At 42.8% G+C, this 26550-nt stretch overlaps 1 protein-coding gene across 3 annotated transcripts in view; it reads left to right on the top strand.

The window, feature by feature from the left end:
- Positions 1–26550, top strand: part of CDON (cell adhesion associated, oncogene regulated) — an 86999-nt gene that overhangs the window by 38040 nt on the left and 22409 nt on the right. For all 3 annotated transcript variants that reach the window (XM_090292553.1, XM_090292552.1, XM_090292554.1), the window contains exons 3-14: positions 1397–1669; positions 2932–3078; positions 3892–4035; positions 4869–5156; positions 6411–6680; positions 8053–8406; positions 14475–14764; positions 16286–16460; positions 17464–17592; positions 20928–21131; positions 24844–25025; positions 25504–25609. In XM_090292553.1, the coding sequence (XP_090148679.1) occupies positions 1397–1669; positions 2932–3078; positions 3892–4035; positions 4869–5156; positions 6411–6680; positions 8053–8406; positions 14475–14764; positions 16286–16460; positions 17464–17592; positions 20928–21131; positions 24844–25025; positions 25504–25609 (2562 nt within the window). The remainder of the gene's footprint in view (positions 1–1396; positions 1670–2931; positions 3079–3891; positions 4036–4868; positions 5157–6410; positions 6681–8052; positions 8407–14474; positions 14765–16285; positions 16461–17463; positions 17593–20927; positions 21132–24843; positions 25026–25503; positions 25610–26550) is intronic.

Below are 26550 nucleotides of genomic sequence, written 5' to 3'. Positions count from 1 at the left end.
GTTTGACCAGTGGAATGATTTTACAACTTTGATTAATTTAGTAGTTTAAGGATCTCTTAGTAGTGCTTCTTGGACATTAGCAGACCTTCCCATCAATGTCCTTGTAATTTATTCCTTTTTTTGCCTTAAAAATAAGTATTTTTCAATTGTGCCTTTTTCAGTAAGAAAATAGGTTTCAAATTTCTGAATTTGGAAATGAAAACAGGAGTAAAATGCTGACTACATACCACCAAAAAGAACTTTTAGAATCAGCTTGTAATAGTATTCAACTTGGCGTGAGAGAATTTGGTTCAAATCCCAGGTCTCTCGTGACCTTGTCTTGTTTATTATCTAACCCTCTGGGTTACGGAAAAGCTTACATGTGTCTGTTGCTAAGTGTGTGAGGTAAGGCTGAGCCTAATAATGGCCCACGGGCGTTTCTTTTTGTCTTAGGTTTCTGTGAAGGTTTATATATGTTATGCACGTGTACATTGATGTTTGTTCATTAAGGAATATTCATTTTCCTCTGTTAAATATACTGTACAACGTATTATATTTAGTAAGGGAAAATGGTTGTAGTGGTTTTATAACTTTTATTTATTTTTATAACAACCTCAGATTTAGTCAGGAGAGGCACTTTCCTTAATCTTCATTTCTGATAAAATATCCTGTAAAAATAGAATCAATACTTTACTTATTTATTTTTTTAAAGTATTTTATTCTGCCAGAGTAACAGTGTTCCTGTCTTATATTTTGGGTGGAAGAGAGGGCTCTGTTTTGATACTTAAATGCAAGACTCCCTCCTCCCCCGAAGTTCCTGGAAAAATAGACATAACAAATGAAACTATTCCAAATACCAAATAAAAATAGTAAGGTTTATATTCTATTGAGCCTCCTATCCAGAAAAAGGATAGACTCTGTAGTTCAGTGTGGCTTCCCAACTTTCTACTTCTGCTTTCTTAAAAAGTTGAACGTTATTGTGTATTAGAGGGAAATGCTGAAGAAATACCATAGCCTGTTTATAACATAACTTGCTCTTAAAAGTCAAATCCTGTCGGTAACAGGGGAGAGAATTCTTGTTGGTTTGAAAGTCGTCTCCACTTTTTCAGATTCTTAACTTTCATTTCTTAAAAGCTACTTCCTCAAATGAGCAATTTGCCGTTTCTCATTTATAGCATATGGATTCTTACCTACTCTACCCTAATTCTTAAGTCCTAGGTTAACATGTTGCCCTCCCTGCCACCCCCCCAAAATTGGCTTTTAAGACCTCCTAGGACTTTTACAAGCAGCAAGAACCATAACATATGTAGGTCAAGTGTGGGATTGTCTGTAGTTACATAGATTGAGATGACATGTATTTGACACATTTTCTTTCTCATTCTCCCCTTCCTTTGCTCACGGGAATGTTCCCGTGTAGACTTGGCACCTTATTTTATTTCTGAGCCACTGTCTGCTGTCCAGAAACTTGGTGGACCTATAGCTCTGCATTGTTCTGCTAAACCTGTGACTGCTCATATCACGTGGTTGCGTAATGGAAAAAGACTGGATAGAAACTTGGAACAGATTAAGATTCATCAGGGGACTTTGACTATTCTCTCTCTCAACCGCTCCCTTTTGGGTCACTACCAGTGCATTGCCAACAATAGTGTCGGTGCAGTTGTGAGCCGCCCTGCCACGGTATCCATCGCAGGTGAGTTTAATTTTGTCCCTGTTATATATGGTTCTTCCTGAAGTGACTGTTAGTACGTACTTGCATTTTTGGAGAGTGGGAAGAACGTGGGTTTTGGAGGAGGACACTCAGGAGTTCTCATCCCATCCTTGACCCTTGCTGTGTGGTTAACTTGGGGAAATGTACTTGAACCTCTGTGAGCCCAGCCTGGCTGTCTTCATCTGTTAACAATGGTGTGGAACTGACTTTTTACACAGGCCAGTTTTCTAAAGTGAATTCTGAATTCTTTTGTTAGTATTTAAAAGTCCTTAATATGAGCCACAACAAGAAAAAGCCATTGTCTGCTTTGACACTCAGTTATTTTATGCAGTTCTTTATCTTTCTTTCACATCTAATTGTTTTATTTGCCTGATTACTGAGTGATTTTAATTTATTTCATTGAAACCAGGCTAAAGAAATAGGAAAATAATAACTGACTGTAAAGAAAGGAATGTTGAATATTGAACTTTGGGAAAATCTGGAATTCGTGGTTTTCTCAGTGAGTTGGAGCCATCTGCCTTTCAGACGTGATGGCTTCCAGCAACGGGAAACGTCTCTGCAAGGGCACCCCTATTTACAGAACAAATCTGGATTCCCCTGGAGAAGCGAGTTTGTCATAACTGAGAAGAGTAAATGTTTTTATAGAGCTGTGACCCGTGGACAGCTCCTGGACACACGCTGGAGAGTGGAATTCCTAGCGGCAGGCTGCTGACTGCTTTCGGCATTGGAGGTGGTGGAGACCTTCTGTGCGGACTCCATCTGTAGGAAACTGAAACCGAGAGGGGCTGAGGCTGAGCTAGTAGATGCAGAAAGTTCAGATGATGCACAGCTTTGTTTGGCGATGTCCTGGGTTCGTCCTCATCAACCACCATGTTGAATATGAGTAGCTACAGACAGAACCGTGATACACAGGGGAAGTCAGTGTTGAGGAGGGACTGGGTTGAAAAGGAGTTGTCTTGACAGAATGGGAACAGTTACACTTTATACCATTCCCTTGTGTTTTAAGAGCAGTTTGCTTTTCTCGAGTCTTCTGGAGAAGGGCGCCATGACTTAGCTCCAGCCCTCCATCGCGCACCTCTGTCTACCCCGGCGGCCTTTTGCGACAAGAAGGCCATGCTGCCCTGTGCCCTGGGATTGGCTGCTGCCACCAGCCACGTTGCAGATGTGGTTTCTAGTTTTGACGTTTCCTCCAGGAAAGAGAGCTCAAATTTACATTTATTTATTTATCTGTCCATTTATTTTAGTTCTTGGTGATTTTGATTCATCAACAAAGCACGTGATTACAGCAGAAGAAAAAAGCACTGGCTTCATTGGCTGCAAGGTCCCAGCCAGCAACCCCAAAGCTGAGGTGCGCTATAAAGTCCGCGGAAGGTGGCTGGGACATTCCACAGGTGAGGGTTTGTGGGGAAGGCCCATGGCGCCCACAGGTCACATGTTGATTAGAGTCCACTGTGCAGCTCCGTGTGCTGGGGACTGCAGATTCAAAAATACGTAAAGTACATGTTCTCCACTCTCAGAAGTGAAGGGCAGGAGACAGGGAGAAACGGGTACACATGAGAAATGATTACAGTCTACACGCCAGTGCTCCCCCTCCCACCTCCTTCAGGTCTCTACTCACGGGGACCGCCGGCTGAGGAGGCCGCCTGGGGCCTGTCTGACATAATCCTCCCTGCTGCCCTCTGTCCTCTGGGTTCCGCCTCCTTTTCCTCACAGCACTGTGTTCCACGCATCTGTATCTGCTGGCTTGTCCCTCACCCTTTCTCTGCCACCCCGTTCCCAGCACCGGCACGTCAGCAGTGGCTTTGCCGGCGCTCCTCGTTGCTGTGTCACCTGTGCCTGGGCCATTGTCAGCAGAAAATAGGCCCTCAGAACGTATTTGTTGAGACAAAAATGAATGACTAGACGAGACTGCATGCTGGGGGATGGGTCAGTGCTCTGGGTGCTGGTCACTATGTCTGTGTCTAACTGCGCTCCGCCACGTGTGGCCAGGTGCTTCCAACGGGCTGAATTTTGTTACTCTAGGACCACGGATGACTTCTTTTTTGCCTTGACTTCTCCTTCCCTTCGCTTAGTGATTTTTCCTCAATTGCTTATTTGTTCCTAGTCTTACATCTAAATTTAAAGCACAGCTATCAAAATTGATTCGTTTTCATGGGTGGCCTTTATAAAGAGAAAGGCCTAATTGCATTCCCTTCCTTCCTCAGAGAATTACTTAATCCTTCCATCAGGAAATCTTCAGATTTTGAACGTATCCATGGAGGACAAGGGATCATATAAATGTGCAGCTTTTAATCCTGTCACACAGGAATTAAAAGTCGAACCTGTTGGCCGAAAGCTCCTTGTGAGTCGTAAGTATTTGGGAGAATAACGGTAACTAGGAAGAGTCCTCAGGAGCATTCTGTGTAACAAGTTGAAAAATGAGAGTTCATTTTTCTTTTCTTTTCTTTTTTGAGATCTTATTTATTTATTTTTAGAACGAGGGGAAGGGAGAGAGAAAGAGATACATAGACCAGTTGCCTCTCATGCGCCCCCAACTGGGGACCCGGCCTGCAACCTAGGCATGGGCCCTGACTGAGAACCGAACTGATGACCTTTTGGTTTGCAGGGAGGCACTCAGTCCACTGAGCCACAAATGATCATATTTGTTTATCATAAGAAAGTCTTATAAAAATTAAATGCACAAATGTATTATAGAATAGTACTGTACGTGTTTTAAAAATGGAATGATTTGTTAGAGGAGAATTTGGGTCAAGGTGACAGAGTGAAATACGTGTGGGGAACTTTGCCCTTTGCACCAATAGAAGTAAATTATAGAGAAACTATAACTGGATATTAATGATGATCAAGTTTGTGGCTGACTGTGAGTTATGAAAAACTATATGTGCATTCTCTTTCCTACCTGATTTTTAGATGATGGCTGTTCAGTTGAGGTAGCACCTGTAGCCAGGGCTTGGTGAAGTGGGGGATCCTGCCCTTGTGAAAAATCTGCATTTCTAACTGCTCGTTCAGAAGTAGCGCTGAAGGAGCACAAAGTCTTTTAATTCTCCACTAAAAATGATGTAGCTACCATACAGAACCTTGTAATCTAAAGAAGAATACATGGGAATGTGGGAAAGCTCACAGATCTGCCAAGGAGGCGATTGGATGGGATAATGATTTTTGTTTCCTCTTCTCTTTGCAGGCCCTTCTTCAGACGATGCTCACATTCTCCACCCCACCTTTTCCCAGGCATTAGCTGTGCCTTCTCGTAGCCCTCTGACCCTGGAGTGTGTGGTGAGTGGGGTCCCAGCTTCCCAAGTGCACTGGCTGAAGGACGGTCAGGACGCTGTGGCGGGAAGCAGCTGGAGGAGGCTGTATTCTCATCTTGCCACGGACAGCATCGCCCCAGTGGATGCCGGAAACTATTCCTGTGTGGTGGGAGGCAAGTCTGGAGACACGAAGCACGTGACTTACACGGTCAATGTACTCGGTAAGATGTTACTCAGTAAATGTTTTTCAGATCAGGCTATTTTTCTCATCTAACTGGTGTTTGAATGGAAGATCTATTTGTGAACCATAAATGAAAGAGGGACTGTGAAGAAATATCTACACTGGTAGACAGAACCAGCTTCGTTTTCTTAATGAACTGCTGAATTGGGCTGTGTTTCTGGGTGTCGCAGAACATTTCACCTGGGACGTTCTTGGGAGCCTCACCGCAGCCCGGTTACCTGGTGCAGAGCTTGTTTTTCTAATGACCCAATGGAAGGACACTGAATTCAGTAGGATGGAAGATTCTGGGCTGTTGTCAGGTGTAGTATCCGGCAGCAGTAACAAAGGCAGAGTACTGACTACAAAGTGTGGTCTCAAAAAGAAAGTCTCTTTGAGTTTATTTTCCCTTTTGGAATGCTTTCACTCTATCTGGCTCATAAAGTTTGCGTTATTTTCACCCACCTTTCTAGATCTGCTCTTTCTGTCAAAGCTACTCCTTTCTTCCAGCTGCCTGTCTCACCAGCATGGGTAGGAGCAGAAAACATTTTTCTCTGTCAAAACAGTTTTCATGAAAACCAGGAAAAATAGGTAGTAAGTGGTTTCTTAGTTAATACTGTTGTAAATCTGCACGTGTTTAATTGCAACAGTGGCCCGACGTGGGCGATGCTGGAATTAATGTAAGTGTATGGCACGCGGGCTTTAAAGCTGAATGATCCTTAGGACTAGATTAATATGTAAAATTATTTAATTTGGGCATATGTTACAAATGTCAATTAATGATTTACTTTGGTTAGGTAAAAATCTCACGTGATGGATATTCACAGGAGTTCTTTTGCCCAGTATGCACCTAACCTCAAAGCAGAATTGACCATACAAAGAACTTAACTTCTGAATAAGTTTTTTTCTGTTTTGACTCTTGTTTAGCATTGTAAAATCCAGGGAAACAATTACTTTATTTCAAACAAATCACCTGAAACTAATGTTAAGAAAAGCCCCAAATTGGAAACTCTGTGTGTGTGTGTGTGTGTGTGTGTGTTTGTTAAGGGAATTAAGTGGGTGGAGAGTTCTATAAAAAGAGGTTATAAAATATTAGTAACATATGGTTTATAAAGGGAAGTTAACATACATTTCTAATTTTTTTCTTGACCACAGCAGATGGGAGAATGAGAGTAAACAATACAATTTGGTTTTAACTAGTTACTGGTAGAGAGAAGATTTTATCAGACTCATGTGGTAATTTGTGTTTTGTTTTCAGAACATGCTTCAATTTCTAAAGGTCTGCAGGATCAGACAGTGTCTCTGGGCGCCACAGTGCAGTTTACCTGTGAGGTTCATGGGAACCCATCCCCCAACCGCACCTGGTTTCATAATGCACAGCCCATTCATCTTTCCCCACGGCATCTAACTGCAGAAAATGGATTGAAAATCAGTGATGTTACCATGGAAGACTCTGGCCTGTATCAGTGTATAGCGGATAATGGAATTGGATTTATGCAATCTACTGGGAGACTTGAAATTGAAAAAGGTAGTCTTTAGCTCAAGTAATTAACTATAGGAAATTTTACTTTACAAATAGGCTTTTGTTGTGGTTAAAATGTAACTAAAGGGAATGATCCTGTCACCATCCCTGCTCCTTTCAGGATGCAGATAGGCATTTCCATGAAGAAACAGCCTTATTTAATCAAACTCATTAAAAAAATATTTTTCAACATATACTATATGTTGAAAAGGTATATGATAAAAGTTTTTCACTCCTGTTCCCCAGCCAACCAGATTTCTCGTTAGAACTAAAGAGTTTTATCAGCTTTTTAAAATACCCTTGTACATTACACACAAGATACTAGTGCCATATATAACTAACAAAAACACAGTTTCTGGTATATACAGAGAACTCTGGACCATTATGAAAAAGCCAGATGATTCAATAGAAAAGTAGACAAAAGGTATTTCACAAAGGAGGAAAAATATGTGACACATAAACCTGTGACGAGATGTTCAGCATCATCAGTACTCAGGGAGATGCAGCTATGATGAGTGAGATAGCATTTAACATGTAAGGGTTTGGCAGAATTCAGAAATCTGACAGAACCAAGTATTGGTTGGTTTGTCAACTGTAGGAAGTAGGACTGGAGAAAGAGAAAGATATGCAGGAGAAAACGTCTTTTGTCATCAATATTCCATTGTAGGCATACTTAAAAATAGCCCTAGAGACTACCTGGGACCAAAAGTGAGAGTTGGTGCCACGTTTAGAAAGAAAAACATTTTTCGTGTATATGATAAGAAGTATGTTTATCAGCATTTACCCAGAACAAGGTTTTCTCCCAGACTTTTCATAATCAGATCTCCTCCCATCCCCGCCCCAGGAATTGACAATTTTTATGAAAAGGTATTTAGTTTTTTACTACTTAACACCTTTTTCATGTTAAAGTCTGAGGTTTTGGCTTCACACGTTCTATATTTATAGTGGTCAAATGTGTTTAGGGTACCTACTGGAAAGCTCTCAACAGGTTATAGACATTCTTTGCTTTCTGAAACACAGGAAATCTGTGTAGGAAATGTCTAGGCGCCCATAACTATGAAAGACCCTAACAGCAGTTTTACGCAGTACAAGCTGAGAAGAGAACTAACGCGGCGGAGGGAGTTGGCTTTGTCTAATCATGGCTCCCATGACTGTGTCACTACTTGGGCGTGACATCGCGGACAGTGTTGTGTCAGTGGATGATCATGTTCTTCGCACTGTTCTGCATGTAAAACACTGGTTAGAAACACATGTGTAAAAGCTGTTCTGACTGCTATTGTGCATGACATCGAGGACATTTATGCACCAGGATGAAATTATTTGGCATGAGATACTGTAATGTTCTTGACTCTTTGTATGTGAATGACTTTTTCAACAGACAGTAGACTCGAGCCAGTTATAATTACGGCACCAGCGAGTACACAGGTGGTGGATGGAGACTTCGTCACTTTGTCCTGCAATGCCACTGGTGTGCCAGTTCCAGTCATTCGCTGGTATGACAGGCATGGATTGATAACCAGCCATCCGTCTCAAGTCCTTAGATCTAAACCCCGAAAATCACACTCGCTGAGACCTGGGGGCCTGGACATGGAGCCTGTCTACTTCGTCATGTCCCGCGCTGGCTCCAGCTCTCTGTACATCCAGGCCGTCACTCAGGAGCATGCCGGGAAGTACACCTGCGAAGCTGCAAATGACCATGGCACCGTGCAGTCTGAGGCTGTGCTCACAGTTGGTGAGTTGCCATTAGTGTTTTTTCCCGGGTGAGTAGTTTTCTTTGATGATAGCGGTAAAGTGCTTTAAAGTATCATTATAATGAATCCAGCTATCTCTGAAGATATATTTTTTCCCAGTGACTGTGATATGTCGTCGGCAGCCGTCCGTCATGAGAGACGATGGTGTAGCTTCTTAAGAGTCTATCTGCACCGCCGAAAATGGCTGTGCAGTCCAACTCGGGAGTGACACGGTATCTGTCTCCTCCCGTGTTGAATCGACATCTTGCGATGACGCTGGAGTGTCCTCTCCAGTGAAGCTAAAGCTACAGAGCCTGGGCAGGGTGATATGGAGGGTCTGCTGTTGCCCATGCAGCAGACCCCCCCTCTCTTCGCAGCTGAAGGGTCCAAGGGAAAGACGGAGTCAATACAGCTTGGCTTCAGGTGCGCCGCAGGAGTTGCCGGTGTTGACTACAACGTCAAACCGCCTTAGGGACTCCGGCTCCGGATTTTCTGTCGGGGTTTACTCCCTTAGCCTTTCCCCTGAAGAGGTATACCGCAAGGCAGCGGAGGTTTTTTGGAGTCAGAGTTTTCCTTCTCACTGTGATATGTAGAACTATAGTTTTTGGTATTTGGCCTTAACATGACCTGGACAAACCCTGGTCTCCCTTTCTGATGTGCTTGCTAAGCTTGTAGTTGTCCTGTAGAAACTCACATTTGGGATGCCCAAGGTATGGCCTGAGGGGGAGGAACTAACTTCCTTGTCCCTTCGAGGTTCTTCTGGCTACTCTCATAATCAAATAGATGTGAGACAGATTGACCAGAGAAAATAACCAAATTTAGTACGTACCTATGTATGGGAATCCCACATACATAAGGGAGGCAGAGACTCCACATGTTGCAGAGGTTCAGAGATAGGGAACATGGGTATGTACATAAGAGATCCTGAGCTAGGGATGTGGTAAGGTGCCTTGGAGGTTCCAAAAGTCATTGCAGGATGATAAGAGCAGACCTTTAGTACTGGGTTGGCCAAAAAGTCTGTGATGTTTTTTCCGTAAAATAAAAAATAGTGTTTCGTCTTCACCAATAACTTTATTGATTTGGATATTTTGAATATGTCTGCTATCTTCCGCTATTGGCTTCTACTGGGCAGAGGCCAGGGGTGCTGCTAAACATCTTCTAGTGCATAAGACAGCCCCACAGCAAAGAACTGTTTGGCCAAAATGTCCATAGTACCAAGAAGCTTTGCAAATCACTTTTGACACATTCAGTCAGCACAGCATCTTCTCCATTCACTGCAAAGTCATTTTTTTTTTTTTTTTTGCATTTCAGTTGCATTTTTACCTTTCTTGAACTAATAAAGCATAATACACCAACAATGTTGTATATCTTCTTCCATCATCAATATTAATATGGTTGCACAAAAATATGCACCAGTTTTGCTAAGATTTTTTAAATGCATGCTAATAGGACAGCTGTCACAATACAGTCTAACAAAATTGTTTTGAATGAAGTTAAAGACAACTAAGCACTACTAGAGCCATCATATGGAAAAAATGTAGCGGACTTTCTGGCCAACCCAATAAATAGAAGTTTGCCTTCCCCTATAGGTTGGTCAAAAGAATTTACCTCTGATAATCTCTTATGGGCAAGGCCTCTAATTCAAACTCTCCTGGGCAGTTAATGTAGGGGCAGAGGTTTCTCTTGAGCCGATAGCTAAAGTTGCCTTTAGCTCCGAACAACCTGCATACCACAGGGGCACATCTTAGGGGGACTCGTTCTGGACCCCCACAGACCTCTTTCTGTGATAAACGCTTTTGGTTTTCTAAGCTACTAAAAACGTTATTGCATGCATTTAAGGCGAGCCCTTGATAAGTACAGTATCCACAGTCTAAAGGGTTGGCTTTCGCGAAGAATGTAGGAGTCATGCGCTATCAGACAATACCTGCGTGTGTGTTTCCCCAACGTGCTCAGGTATTTTTCTAATGGGGTGTAGGGGATTAATTCTTTATATTTTCCACATTTCTTTGGTGATGATGACTTAAAAACATTATATAGTTTTTGAAGTATCAGTAATAGAATATCACTATTACTGAACTAATTCAAATTTGACTAAATTCAAATTCAAATCTTACATCAGTAGGTACTGAGAAGCATTCCCAGCAAGTAGTCTCTTGAGTGGAGATGGTCACCATATTGTTGTGCAAGAGTAAGAGTGTCATAGAGCAGTGCTGCCTTACTCTTGGCAACTGTGGTTCCTGCGCCGGCCCTCTGCTCTCTCTTCCGCCCGGATGCTCAGGTTCCACAGTTCAGCGTCGGGGACTCAAGGGGCCATGCTTACCCGGAGGCCAGTGCCCATGTTCCTCCTTCTGTACAGCAGGGCTGGGACTTCAGAATCCCCTGCTTTAATTAGTTCACAGTCTGGTGCCATACAGGTCTTTTGCCCGGTCCAGCCTGCGGCGTGGGGGCCACACCACCGGTGTGCAGGCCCCTTCCACCCGAGGGTGGCCACAGGGTGCTCCTTTGCAGAGGAGGGATGGTGAAGTAGACAGACGGCGGATGTGAGCACTGGTCTTCCCATTTGCGTGCGCACAAGGACCCGAGCTCTGGATGAGGCTGGAGGTGGCAAGAGAAGAGGGGAAGGCCAGGGACTCCCTTTATCCTCTTGTGCTACTTACTCCATGAACGCCAGAGAGGGGGATGATGGGAAGTTCAGGTGCACAGGCTGTGGGTTAGAATCCTGGCTCTGCCACTTAGGGGCCTTGTGCTCCAGGGCAAGTTACTGAACGCATCTGTGCTTGTTTTCTTGTTTGCATAGCAGGTTTAGTGAAGGGGCCGCACTCATAGGGTTGATGTGAGGAGTCAAGGAGTTAACACATGTGAAGTGCTTAGAATGGTGTCTAGCAACAGAAGTCCTTCAATAAAGATGAAGGATGAGGTTAAATTATAATTATCCATGTGATGATTAAGGAAAGAAGAAATAGTTACTGATTTTAGAAACCTTAAGAATCCTTAAAAAAAGGTAGTTGAGTGTTATATAAATTTATATATATATATATATGGATATGCATACGTATGTGCGTTTATATATCTATTCTGCTAAGCAAAAGTAAGAGTGGCTCTACGCAAAATTGTTAGCTGTAAGGCTACCACAGGCGCTGCTGCTTGGGTGGCACTTAACTGGTGATTATTTTATGTGAGTGTAGAGCAGAGGGGCTGTAGAGGTCATAGTCATAGCTGGTGGAACTAGGTGTTTTGTCCAAATGCCTCCCTGTAAATAGGACCTGAGGCCCTGAGAAGATCTGGAAGCTACCTTGTTTAGATTAGCTCTACGTAGACCTTTAAGATGCCCCTTCAGGATCCACGTCTTGTTAAACACCATCTGCGCGTTCCGTGACCCTGTCACCTGAACCCTATGCAACTGGCCCCGCCCCGCCTCTTCTACATGCGCTAATCATTAAGGTCCAGCTGAGGTTAGTGATGCTCAGAGCAGCACCTAACAATCCGCTTCTCTCCTCAGGAATCTGAGCCTTGTCACATTCCAGCCTGACAGCCACTTACTTTGTTTGTTGTTAAGAGGGCGGTAGACAAGGTCCAAGGGAGAGATGACTGCCACACCCCCCTTTTTTCTCTCTGGAGACCTTGGGGTTTGGGGCACTGGCTGTACAGGTATTTGTAGAGTGAGTTGTAGCTCTTCAAAACTGTCATGGGTGTTGGCCTGGGTTTCCTGAATAGTCCAAGGTGGGGGTTGGTGATGTGAGCGGTCACAGTGGGAACAGCTGACAGGTATGGCTGCAGTCCCTGTCAACTGAGAGCCACTAAGTTCACTGCCGTGGTTACAGTATTCAGAAAACCAGAGTTGTAGCAACCTCTGTTCCAATACACAACATCATTCTGCCTTACAGAATGCTAGATATTCTTACCATTTCACAGACTTGCTTTGAAGATAACTTGGCATAATGTATGGAAAAAAAATTTGAAAGTACTGTTAAGGCCTTATTAATTGTATCTAGTATACATGAGTGCTAAAATTTTATTATTGGGGATAGTAAGTGAGGATTACTTCACTCCCGTTTATAGAAAAAAGTTATGGAAAAGTCTCATTGCCACCTGAATGACAGAGGTAGAATCCTGAGGTACAGGCTTTAGCACAGTGTTTCTCATTGTATGAACTGAGGCATGTGGTATTTAAACTCTTGTTCAGCCAGACACCACTTCCCAGTGGTGACCTGCCCAGAGGACCTGTAACTACTGTTGACAAAAAGGTGCTTCTCCACTGCCCTGGGCCACAGCCGGTTACCGCCGCTTGCCAGGTGCGTCTCCCGCTAGTAGGCACCAGAGCCCGCCCTTGACACCAGCCCCCGGTCTGATCACTAGATAAACAGGGCTGTCCCAGGATCAGTGTTTTGAAGTCTCAGTGAACTTCATTCACTTTCTGTGTTATTTTCCCACTGGGTTCTTGTTTTCTTTGATGGAGGATGCTTTTGGGACACCTCTTCTCTTTTCAGCAGAGGACTGACCTTACCCTGTTAGTCCTATTTTTTGGTTGGTTTTCTACTAAACTGCAGTAGTTCTCCTAAAAACACCCCCCCCCCTTTTTACCAGAAATCTGACTTCATTGTGGAAAAGAAACTCATCCTGTGCTCCCTTTCTCCACAAAAGTAGTCAGGAAAGGAGACTTCTTTTGTCAGTATTAATAGCGCTTTAGAGAATCCAGGCTGTCAATCCTTGCGTTTTATTGTGTTGGTGATATATTTGTCTTCATAGATTGTTCTCCCACTTTTTCATAGCAGCACTGCTGACATTCTCCCCACTTTCTGTGTCTGTAAAGTGGGGAGTATGTATCACTATCTGAGAATGTTGTTTTGAGAATTAAATGAGATTTATGTTTATTAATATCTAGCACAATGTGCTCAGTAGTTTTTTGATATATGCAACCTATCATTTCAGCACAGCTAAATTATTTTTACCTTCCTCTGTGTCTTCTGTGTGCTTCTAGTAGTATCAAGGCTGCCTGCACTTTTTCTTTCGATTGGCAGGTTTTTTTTAACCTCCTTCAGTTTTGTCCAGGTACAGGGCTTGTTTGGAAATAAGGAAATTCCTCTTCCTCTGCTAGTTTTGTCTCATGTGTTCCCTCTTCTTGAGTGGAAATTTTTTTCCACGTGTGTGATAGGTATGTTAGTTACATGTTGCTGAGTAACTGCCCCCAAGGATCAGTGACGCAGAACAGCAGCCACTTGATTATCCCTTCCCGTTCTGTGGGTTACCCAGATGCAGCTGGGGTCTCTGCGGGCCTTCGTTGAGGTCTCTCATGTCGTTGTAATCGGATGGCTTTGGGGCTGGCACATTCAAAGCGGCCACACTCCTGTGTGTGGCACCTTTGTGAGGACCGGAACCATCCCCAGCTCCTCTCTGTCTCTCTCCATGTAGTTAGTCTCTCCACAGGGCTGGCTGGGATGTCTGCATATGGCAGCACAAAACTGGAAGTGCCAGGTCTTCTTAAGCTTATGCCGGGGAGAGCACTGCCTCACTGCTCCCTTCCGTTGGTGAAAGCAGGTTATGGGGGTGCCCACACTCAGCATGGGTGGGGCGGGGGCGGGGGTGCCCAGGGGAGTGATTGATGAGAGATGTCCTTGGACCCTGGCTACTCAGTAGGTCCTGGCTTAACACCTGACCATCTCCTTGTTCCCACGGGAATGCAGCCTTTGTGTTTCGTGTACCAACTAGAGCTAAGGCTCCATGTTCTCCACTTAAAATCTTCTGAGGCTGAGCTAGCAAATGATTGTAGATGGTAAAAGAGGGCGAATGCAAGGAAGAAGTAGCATCCTTTACACCACTAAACAACTGCCTCCTGTAACTGATTTTTCACACGATTGATTTGCCCCTTCGTGAACGGGAGGTAGCTACTGGAGGTTAAATATTTCCGTGGATTATACGTTGAAATGCAACCTGCTTTAACTTCTGGGGCTCAGGTTGGACCAGTGTGGGCAAGTGGGGAGATCACTGTGCAGCAGACACTGAAATATAGCGCACTTCTTCAAGCTGTCTCCCCTCTTTCTCTCTCTCTCTCCCTGCCCCGCTTTCTCTGCAGTTCCTTTAGAAACAAATACAAAATCAGGAATAGTCACATCTTCTGATGCCACTCAGGATGATCACAGAGATGGTTCAGAAACTGGATTACTGAGCTCATTGCCACTGAAGGAAGCTGCCAGAGCAGTGGAATCACCGTCCGGGAAAAATACTAGTGGTGCCTCGGCCCCCGACGCACCCATCATCCTGAGCCCCCCACAGACCCACACCCCAGACACATACAGCCTGGTCTGGAGGGCGGGGAAGGATGGCGGGCTGCCCATCAATGCCTATTTTGTGAAGTATCGAAAGGTAATGTCTTCTTTATCACCTCTTCTCCCACCCTAGCAGTGTAGAGCATATACTTACTGTTTTTTATTTTGGGGGAGGGGCCAGAAAGAGAACAAGATGTTCCAGGAGGGTGAGTTTGGGAGAAATATCCCAGCTGGATTTACCAGCTTATAAAAGTATTAAAAGTGAAGTATAAACATTTTTCCCCAAAATAGGGATTTTGAGAACCTGGTAACTTCTCAATGTTTTTTAATCAGACATTTTAACCCTTTGGGTATAAAGCTGTATAAACCACTTCAAAAATGTCATACCCCCGTCTCTAACATAGTACTTAGTATATAGTTTATTTACCAAATGAAGCATTTTCTTATTGAAAACAACTTTTTGAAAAAAGTCCTCTGATATACTCTCTGACAATTATTTGCATTCAAGTTGTCTTATTAATTGTATTAGAATCATTCATTATTTGGTTATTTATTTTTTTATTTACTTAAAAGATTTTATTTATTTTTAGAGAGAAGGGAAGGGAGGGAGAAAAAGAGGGAGGAAAACATCACTGTGTGGTTGCCTCTCGCGCACCCACAACTGGGGACCTGGCCCGCAACCCAGGCATGTGCCCTGACTGGGAATTGAACCTGTAACCCTTTGGTTTGCAGGCCGGCACTCAGTCCACCAAACCACACCAGCCAGGGCTGTTGGGTTATTTATTATGGTAAACTTTGGTTCTCTCTGTTGACTTTTCAGAGGCTTGCATTAAAGCAAAATGAAAAAATATCCCGTTTGATGAAACTAGCACAGGAATGAAATGGAAAGCGGTGCACTCATATTTAAAAACAATTTTCTTTTTTCAAGACATTTTGGTATCATTTAACAGTAATACTGTATTTCTAATACCTGGAAAAATCAACAGCATGAGATTTGAAAGTTTATTTACTGTTTCTAACCTGATGATTTTAGATGAAGGAAGTTTCACTGGTATTCTTAGCCACATGAAAACTTCCGTATACTGTTGTCTCTTGGTTCCATTAATGGAGACACAATGGATTGGATCTCTTTTTAAATGTATTTCATGCAACATGTATTGAACAGTGTCAAGACATGAAGTAAGAATGCGAGAAATATGTACTTCATAATTATACAATCTGTACATATACAAGCATATATATATTGTTATGTATATTATATACTGTAGTTAATACACAGTGTTATATACTTTATCTCCCATTACACAGAAGAGAGGAGCATTGCTTCCATTACAAGTAAAGGGAGCAGCTCTGGGAGATCCAGTCACTTGCTTGGGGCCGTGAGTCAGTGGTGATCAGCAGAGCCAGGAGTCCTTGCAGTGAGAATTCCTAAGGTCTCGCTTCAGGTCTCCTTCTGTTTCTTAATATGAAGAAATATTGTATCTCTTATATTTAAAATGGTGCATTACTTCCCAGAATTCAGCTGCAATTGAATGACTTCTAGTTTTGTCAGATTTGAATGGAGATTTTTGCTACCTTTTGTCTCCTTTTTTTGAACGGCCTGTTTTTTCTCGAGTAGCTGGAGGACGGTGGCAGCGTGGTGGGAAGCTGGCACACAGTCCGGGTCCCAGGGAGTGAAAACGAGCTCCATTTAACAGAGCTGGAACCATCTAGTCTCTATGAAGTGCTGATGGTGGCGAGAAGTGCCGCAGGTGAAGGACAACCTGCCATGCTCACCTTCCGAACCAGCAAAGGTGAGGGTGCACGTCCCTAAGAGGAAGTGAGCTCGCTGTCTTGATGTCACTCTATTGTCAGTTTCCTTTGGGGCAGTAGAGATTCTTATGTATGAGTTCATTAAATAAGCCTATTGTGGTACCTTCGGGGGCCACACTGGATGGTTGTATGATTCCCTTCCACCCCATGTCCCACATGTGTTTTTGAGAACTTATGCTGTGTGAGGCCTCAGGGTGGGTGATGCAGGGAGAGCACAGATGATCACGACAACATCCATCCTAGTGGGGCTTCTGCTTGGCTAAGAAAGGCAGGACACACATGACTCCCAATTACAAGGCAGAAACTGAGTTCAGCTGGTATTTACTATCGCCTTCTGTGTGCCTGCTCGGCAATAAACAGAACAGGCAAAACTTTGTTCTTGTGGACCTTACATTCTAGTTGGGGGAGATGCACACCTAAGTTACAAGTATATTAGAAGGTGGTGAATGTTAATAAGAAAAATAATTTAGGGGATGGATACAGGAAGTGTGTGATATAGCAGTTGTCACAGTTTGAAAGCTGTCACAGCAGTTTTAGAATAATTACCCGGTTTCACTATTTGCCTCGTAAAACTTTAAAACTTAACATTGACAGTTTTCCTGTGAAGAAACTAAACATAATCTCTTTAATAATGAATTTTATGTTTTTGAATTAAGAAATATGTACAGTAAAAAGAAAACTGGACAAATAGCTTGAAAATCTTTACCCTAGACATTTGATTTCTTCGCGTGTTGATTATTCTGTGTGTAGGTTAAAGTTAGTCTGTGAAGAAAGACACATTTTAGTTTTCCCTTTAAAGTACTAGAAAAAGAAAAATAATTTTTAGTGTAAGTGCCTCAGAGTAGCTAAGTATTTACCGTGTAGACACTGTAACAGCTAAGTTCATGTGTCTACCTCTGTGTGCCAATTGAATTTCATGATACCTTTTCTTAGTTCACTATACACAGAAGCTTATGTTACAGTATGTGTTTTTAACTTTTCTAGAGAAAACAACCTCATCAAAAAGCGCCCAGGTGTCCTCTCCCCCGGCGGGCGTCCCTAAGCGCCCAGCGGTGTCCGAGGCGGCAGAGCATTTTGGCGTGGTCCTCACAGACCCCTCGAGGCCCAGCGGAGGTGAGGAGGAGAGCCTTTGGCGCGCTTCTTTGTGTTTGTCCGTAATAAACGCAGTTGGCCTGTAGACTCTTTGAGGGTCCAAGGAAGATGCGGTGTTTATTTATCATTCAGATTATATCCTGCCATGTAGCTCTTCTAGGTCCTATTTCAACCCTTTTCTTAAATGTCCTGTAGTATTCAAGTCTTGGCAACCCAGTGTCACGATTGGTATTTAAGATAATACACTCAGATTCAAAACATCTGGCACTAAGTTATTACCACTCACAAAAAGGATTTTTCTATCTCCTCTTTAGCAGCTAAATTTATATTTTGAACTCTGAAAGTCTGCCTTTTTTTTGATGACATCAAAATATATGGTGGTATCTTATAGTAAGATTAAGGTGGGGTTTTTTAAAAATAGAATGATTACAAGTCAGCTCAGTTTCATTGCTCTATCTGGCCAATCTTATGGGTTTTAAATACTGTAGCAGTAAAATCCTCAAAAGAAGTCTTTTTAGTATTTAAATTTTACAGTTATCAATTCTACGGTTACAGTGGTAGACACTGCTAAATGCTGGAGCAGCAGAGATAAAAATAAAGTTTGCCAGCAAGAAGTTTACAAGATGGTGTCGACAGCTAAGCCAGTAACGATGCAGTGGGTAACGGGAACACATTAACTCACAGCGATGACTTTGATTCGTCATGTCTGAGATTCTACACTTGGTGTTTTAAGCTCACAGGAGACCTATCTGACCTCCCATCTGATAGAGAGGAGGCCATGTGTTGGAAGAAGAGCCTCCCTCAGCTACGCCTCAAAGAGCGTGCTGTAGCTGGATGAAGAGACAGAAACAGTTTCTAGTCAAAGGCAGCTCTCCGTGCAAAGAGATATAGGAGTGACGTGTTCTGTCTCATTCAGGGGTTAGAGGTTAGAGCCTTTATCAGCATGACTGGCTGCTGCGGGGCGCAATGCTAGAGCGGGGCAGGCAGGTGGGTGCCCTGGATAATGTACTTCAATTTCAATCTTTTCCTGAAAGCTCTGGAGAACCCAGAAGGATTTTAAAGAGCAAGAAAGGAGGCATGGCTGGCGGTGAGGCTGGAGAAATACAGTAGTCCCTCTCTGTATCGTGGTTCACTTATCGCAGCCTCACTGTATCGCGGGATTTTTCAGATATTATATTTGATTATTTATCACGGATTTTTTGCTATATTGCAGGATTTTGCGGTACTGTATACATATATTGTTAAAGTTATGTAGGTTTAAGAGCACAGAATATGTTTAAGAACATAAGTAGTGTTTATAAAAGTGTGGAAAATGTTAAGGGAGTGGGAAAGGTTAATAAGGGACTGAGAATGATTTATAAGTGTGTGGGAAGGGTTTATAAAGCCTTAAAATATATATAAATACTAAAGTAAATGTAAGGTTCCTACTTTGCGGATTTTCACCTATCGCGGGGGGGGGGGGTGTCTAGAACATAATACCTGCGATAAGTGAGGGAACACTGTAGTGAGGACAGTGACGGTGTGAACAGAGAAGGACATAGACAGCCTGGGGCGACCGAGTCTACAGGGAATGAGAGGGAGAGACACTGCCCAGGCGTGGGCAGTGAGGCCCCTTTTTTCAAGATAGGCGGTACAAGTTTTTAGGCGAAGATGATGGATTCGGTTGTGGAAATCATGAGTTTGGAGTCACCCGAGCAGAGATAACCATAAGAGGTGTTGTATTTCATCGTCAGCACAGCCTTGTGAAGAAGGCGGTGAGTCTGTTTTACAGAGGAGGAGACTGAGACTCCAGGTGGCTGTGCAGCTTGCCTGGGGTCACCCAGAGAATGGAAACTGCTCTCCCATTTAGACTTCTTAGCTCCAAGTGCAGTGTTCTTTCTTTTAACCTGTAACTGTCACGAGCTATTTCTTCTTTTAAATATGGAAGATACACTTGTCTATAGATACTTCTTTTCGCCTAGTAACTTTCTTTTTCTCTTCAAACTGTGGTGTTCTTTGATGAGTTTTAACACCATATGACTTGACATAAGGAAGTTGTTTGGTTATGTATTTAAAAAGAGATTTACTAACAGTTCTATTCATTCTGTTTCCATTGCTTTCTAACTTGAAAGGACTACAGTAAGTATCACTAAAAGTTGCCTGCTTTGAATATATTCCTCTTTTTATCCATTAGGCAGTTGGTTTTTAAAATGCCACAGTTTTCTCCATATGCAGCATTACTTTGTCCTCCTATATTTGTGTCTGGGGGGAAGCGGTGTTGAGACAGAGGCTGCTGCGTGAGGAGCGTGACTCAGGCCAGACAGACAGGGCTGCCTGCTGCCTTCGCCTAAGTAACGTGACCATGGCCAGAGCGGGTCCTTCCTGTTCCGGCTCCAGACGCATGCTGAAGAGAGTCGGTCTCTGGAGAACTAGCTCACTTTTATGAAATTCACTGCTGAATGGCAATATACTAATTTGTAATGTGGCTGTCACATACCCAGCCTGTTTCTACCAGCGCTCTTTCCTGTAGGAACGAAGTGGGAAACCAGTTAGGACCCCGCAGCGGCTTGGTCGGCAGGAAGAGTTAGGTACATGGGTTAAGTGGCTGGTAGCTCCATGTGCCCCAGCATCCAGGCCATCTAGTCCGTGGGTTAGGACGTCCCCTCCCCATGGCAGTTAGAACTGAAAACTGCTAGACATTAGCTCTCTGGCCCCCTTTTCCTACATTTTCATGTGGATGATCATGTGGATCATCTGTTTTCTCATGCACTTTTCTTTGACTACACATCCTGTCTTCCTGCTTTTATCCTGAGCAGCATTCTTTATCATCAGTATTGATTTTATTAGTCAAATTTTATTTGTTTACTGTTCGCAGCCTGTGTTTTGGAGTAGCAGTCCTGCAGACTTGAGGGGTAGTAATAGCTAGTAGAATAATCTGTAAATTGTTTGATTAATGTGTTTTATGTAGCTTAAGTGGATAAAGAAAACATTTAAATAAGATAACACATTATTTTGAAAATTTACTATAGATTATAACCACAATCAGACTTGAAGCACCCAATAATAATCACTTACACACAGTTTTAGCCACAAATCCAAAATAGCATGGTCACATTGATCATACTCATTAATGTTGAGTATTTCAGAGACAGTCATCAAGTTTGGAGGTTATTTTTCCTTTCCTTCCCTTTATTTCCTGTATTTGTTTATTTCATTGCTTTTTAACAGAGGACATGAAGATAGTCACATTATTAATTCTGGCAAAGCTTGAAGAACTTTTAATTAAATGATGTTTGGCACTTATCCCTTTTAGTTTATTGGAGTTATTCTTGTCTTTGACACCATGGGTTATTGAAGTGAATGTTTCCATTTTTTAGTTCCAGAGGCCCCTGATCGGCCTACCATCTCCACCGCATCAGAGACATCCGTCTACGTCACTTGGATCCCTCGGGCCAATGGGGGTTCTCCAATCACTGCCTTCAAGGTCGAATATAAGCGGATGGGGACTAGTGACTGGCTGGTGGCAGCTGAAGATATCCCTCCTTCCAGACTCTCTGTGGAAGTTCGTAGTTTAGAGCCAGGTAGTAATATTCAAACATTTCCTTTTCTAAACATCAGTGCTGACTTTAGATGCATATTTTAAATAACCATATAGTTTTAATTGTTAAAAGAATGGGAGCTCATTGCATAAAAATACAAAAATAAAGAAAATATAAAGAAGAGAGCAAGTCACCCAAAACCCACCTGTCCAGATTTAACCATTGTTTACATTGTGGTAGATCCCTTTTTTCTCTTTTTAATGTGAACTAGGATCATGCCATAAACATTGCTTTGTAACTCCATTGTCCCATATTATATCATATGCATCTTTCAATAACATTAAAAATTCTTTCAAAAACTCAACTTTTAGTAACTGTGTATCTGCCATGTAAGTATACCATAAATCACTTACCCCACTTTTTATTTCTGGGTTTTAGATTATTTGTGACTGAAAATTAGTAGAAACAGTGTTGTGGTGACGTCTTTGCATCTGTGTATGTAATTTGGTGTCAGTGAATTATTTTAAGAGGAGAGTTGTTGTTTGAGACAGTTGTTTGGTCTGAGGATGCATCTGAGTGTAAGTTACACTTAGTGCTTCTTATGGAAGTGAGGCAACACCAAACACGTTCTGTAAGTTTTGTCTCAGCAGAGGAACGCTCCCTGCCCCCAATGTCTGAGGCTATATGGAAAAATTAAACCATAAAAGAAACGAATACGTTGTCTTTGATCTGTTTAGGTTTCGTGACCAGTTTTATTTATGGACTTTTAAGTGTACTTTGGTAGCAGATACCTGTGTCCGTCTAGATAGGCAGCGGAAGAGCCCAGGAACATGACGTGGCTGTTGTTGGGAGAAGGTGGCAGGTTTTTCTAAAAAATACATTTTTATTTTTCAGTTACAGTTGATGTACAATATTACATTAATTTAAGGTGTAAAACCCAGTGATTATATATCTATATAACTTGCCAAGTGATCATCTTGGTAAACCTAGTGCCCATCTGACATACATGCAGTCATTACAATATTACTGACCGTGTTCCCGTGGCCGTGCTGTGCGTCCCCGTGGCCGTGCTGTGCGTCCCCGTGGCCGTGCTGTGCGTCCCCGAGGCCGTGCTGTGCGTCCCCGTGGCCGTGCTGTGCGTCCCCGAGGCCGTGCTGTGCGTCCCCGTGGCCGTGCTGTGCGTCCCCGAGGCCGTGCTGTGCGTCCCCGTGACCGTGCTGTGCGTCCCCGAGGCCGTGCTGTGCGTCCCCGTGGCCGTGCTGTGCGTCCCCGTGGCCGTGCTGTGCTCCCGTGGCCGTGCTGTGCGTCCCCGTGGCCGTGCTGTGCATCCCCGTGGCCGTGCTGTGCTCCCGTGGCCGTGCTGTGCATCCCTGTGGCCGTGCTGTGCATCCCCGAGGCCGTGCTGTGCATCCCCGTGGCCGTGCTGTGCTCCCGTGACCGTGCTGTGCATCCCCGTGGCCGTGCTGTGCATCCCCGAGGCCGTGCTGTGCATCCCCGTGGCTGTGCTGTGCCTGCCAGTTTGTGCTTCTTAATCCCCTCACCTTTCTCACCCGTCCCCCCGGTCCTTATCCCATTGGGCAACTGCCAGTGTTCTCTGTACAGTGAGTCTGCTTCTGTTCTTCTTGTCCGTTGGTTTTGTTTTTAGATTCCACATGTAAGTGAAATCGATGGTATTTGCCTTTCTCGCACTTAGTACACTCAGCACAATGCTCTGTAGGTCCATCCATGTTGTTTCAAATGGCAAGATTTCCTTCTTTTTTACGGCTGAGTCATATTCCATTGTATATATGAACCACTTCTTCTTTATCCATTTATCTCTTGGCAGACACTTAGGTTGCTTCCCTGTCTTGGCTGTTGTAAATATGCTGCAATGAACATATGGACACATGCTTTTCACTTCGTGTTTTGGTTTTCTTTGGATAAATACCCAGAAAAGGAACTGCTGGGTCCTTTTTTGTCTCTTGTTATAGCCTTTGTTTTAAAGTTTGTTTTGTCTGGTCTAAGTATTGCTACTCTGCGTTTTTTGTTTTTTTTTTGTTTCCATGTTCATAAAATATCTTTTTCATTCCTTTACTTTTAGTGTGTGTTTGTCATTCAAACCGAAGTGAGTCCCTTATAGGCAGCATATGTAAGGGTCTTGTTTTCTTACCTATTCAGCGTCCCTGTGTCTTTTGATGGGAGTGGTTAAGCTATTTGCATTAAAAGTAATTGTTGATTGATTAAAAGTAATTGTTCATCAATACATATTTATTGCCATATTATTATTTATATTATTTATCTTTTTCTTCTTCTTCTTCTTGAAAAAGACCCTTTAATATTTCTCGTAATACTGCTTTTGTGGTTTTTGTGGTGATGCACTTCTTTAGTTTTTTTCTTATCTGGGAAGCTCTTCATTTGCCCTCCAATTCTGAATCATAGCTTTGCTGGGTAGAGCAGACTTGGTTGTAGGCCTTGCTTTTCATCACTTTGAATATTTCATGCCAGTCCCTTCTGGCCTGCAGTTTCTGTTGAGATATTAGCTGACAATCTTATGGAAGCTCCCTTGTAGGTAACTACCTGCTTTTCTGTTGCTGCTTTTAAGGTCCTTTTTGTCTTCAACCTTTAGCATTTTAATTTTGATGTGTCCTGTGGGCCTCTTTGGGTTCATCTTGTTTGGGACACTGTGCTTCCTGGACTTGTGTGTCTTTTTTTCTTCACCAGGTTAGGGAAGTTTTGAGTCATTATTTTTCCACTAGGTTCTCAACCCCTTGCTCTCTCTGTTTTCCTGTGTCACCCCTATAATGCAGATGTTGGTTTGCTTCATGTCACCTCTGCAGCTGAGACATCCCTCCTGATGTTTAACTGCCACACATGGGTGTGGGACCTGCCTGTTCTGTGTATCTGCCCCTCCTGCTTGTCTCAGTGTGGCTTCTTCTGTATATCCTCAATTGGAGGGCTTCTGTTCAGCTAGATTTTAGGCAGTTCTCGATGATGGTTGTTCTGTTGTGTAGCTCTAATTTTGATGTGATTGTGGCGGGGCACCAATACTGTGTTTACCTGCTTCTTCATCTTGACTAGAAGCCCATCAACAAGGTGACAGTTTTAAATATGTGTGAAGCTAAATGGTATTTTTCAGGTGGGACACATTGTCTTCAGAAGCCCAATGGGGTTTTTTTTTTTTTTTTAGCTGTTAAGAAATTTGCTTTAGAGGTCTAATTTATTTTTTAGGTTCCAGATTTTGAGAAACTCACAACCCTTAGTGTTTGTTTTTTTTTAATTCTTTAATTTAATACAAAGAAGTCTCTTCTGTTGTTTAAATCTGCTCCCTCTCCCCTTGTTACTGGGGAAATCAGTGTGACTAATCCCACATAGTGTCTCTTCAAATGTGTTCACCATATTCAACTTCAGTTGTTTCTTTCAAAGGGAAAAGAACCTGGTTTTGAGCACAGATACCTCAATGAATACAGTATTAGATGGGTATGAGTTTAGAACTGGATGGTAAAAGGAATAAATATGCTCTTTGTGTTCTCTGCCTGCCCCCTTCCCTGACAGACAGCATTGATCTCTCATGGTATTTAGATCTCGGAATTTTGAACACAATGTATTGAGCAGCTACCACCCATTGGTAGAAGCTGGCAAGTGGGTTGAAATCTATTTACCACATGGGCTTTAGAGTCACTGCTGTTCTAGTCTAGTCGTCATGTTTTGAGTATGGTAGCTTCAGTTGTCTGATTACAGCTTTTTAAAAATTCTGGGCTTTTTCTCTCCTCCAAAGGTTCAACGTACAAATTTAGAGTCAGTGCCATCAACCAGTATGGTGAGAGTTTCCGGAGCTCAGCATCTCGCCCTTACCAGGTGGCCGGCTTCCCCAATCGCTACTCTAACCGCCCCATAGCCGGACCTCATATCGTGTACACAGAGGCGGTCAGTGACACTCAGATCATGCTCAAGTGGACGGTGAGTGACGCGTCTCCTCCCAGGAGCGGGGGTTCTGGTTTGGCCGTGTTAACATTTCATGCTCTCGTGACATGAGAGAGCAGATTTTTAAACTTTTAAGTGAGGAAATCAAAGGGCACAGATATTTGTCTAAAAGCACAAATTCTAAACAGGGCAGGTTTAAAATAAAATTACTGTACCTCAGCTCTCATCCAAGTGTTAAATTAATTGCCATTTTATAATTTATTCAGTTTGAACCAAATGTGCTTTTATGCCTTTGACTCTTGTGAAATATATTGCTTTATTTCTGATTAGCCCTGCAGTAAGCTAAATGCTCTTAATACCTTTGAATACCCTTGAATTAAATTAAAAATGGCCATCAAGGATGTTTGCGAAATGAATCTAGAAGAATATTACCCCACAGATAAATCAACCTTAATGGGTTTGAAAGTTAAATTTATTTTATTCTTTGACACATTTTTGCTTCTATTTTTTTTAGTACATTCCATCAATTAACAATGACACTCCCATTCAAGGATTTTATATTTATTACCGGCCGACAGATAGTGACAATGACAGTGACTACAAGAGGGATATTGTAGAAGGTAAGATCCATTGGCAAGCTGGGGTCCCTGTAAAGGAGTCTTGGTGGGAGAGAGTTTATAAATATCATGAAAAACATTATCTTAGGTTAAGATACAGTAAAAAGTGAAATGGTACATGTGCTATTACTTTTAATTTTTCCCAAAGAAAGAGAACTTTTTCAACTTAATATATATATAGTAGCTTACATTTTGGCTGTAAAAACTGTCAGCTACAAAAGTGTGGGGGGAAATATGATTTGTCAGTAGTTCACCTGAAAATAATTTTTGGTTTCTGTTTTGTTTAAATGAATGGTAACTTCTATCTATATTTAAAAAAATAATGTCTCAGTCTGTAGTTCCACTGAACTTTGTACTAGAAAGATCAATCTTGAGCACGTTACCCACTTTTAGAGATGCTGGGAAATTGGAACATATGTAGAGAAAAAAACTACCGTGGTGGTGAAGGGCGTTGAAACCACCCTCCTACTGCGTTTGACATGTAATTCAGAACTTTGCACGTGGTGTGAGGGCGGCATGGGATCTGGCCGGCCCACCCTCCCCTTTCTCACGGAGTCTTCCGGCTCGCCCTGGCCCTCCTTCGGTCTCCTTGCCTTGCACCAGGAGCTCTCTGGCCTCAGGACCTTGGCGCATGGCCTCCCTGCCCTCCTCCCAAAGCTTTTTCTTAGCACTCTGCTTTTCTCCGTGTGTGCTCAAGTATTCCTTCCTGGATAACCTCCTTCCACGTAATTTCTAATCACATCCTTTATGTAATTTCATAGGAATGTATCATAGGTGTATATGTGTTTGTGTATGAAATGATTTGCTTCAAGTTCCTCCCCTACGAAATGTTAACCTGCTGTGGGTAAGAGGCCTTTTTTCCCGGAGCTGCATCCCCAGTCCATACAATGGGGAAGTATTCAGTATTGAATGAATGAATTAATCAATCAGTCAATCAATCAGTC

This window comes from Furipterus horrens, unplaced genomic scaffold, assembly GCF_987537825.1.
Source record: "Furipterus horrens unplaced genomic scaffold, mFurHor1.1.pri manual_scaffold_11, whole genome shotgun sequence".
NCBI lineage: Eukaryota > Metazoa > Chordata > Mammalia > Chiroptera > Furipteridae > Furipterus > Furipterus horrens.
Note: the sequence above shows the minus strand (reverse complement) of the source record. Positions and strands in the feature narration are given on the sequence as shown.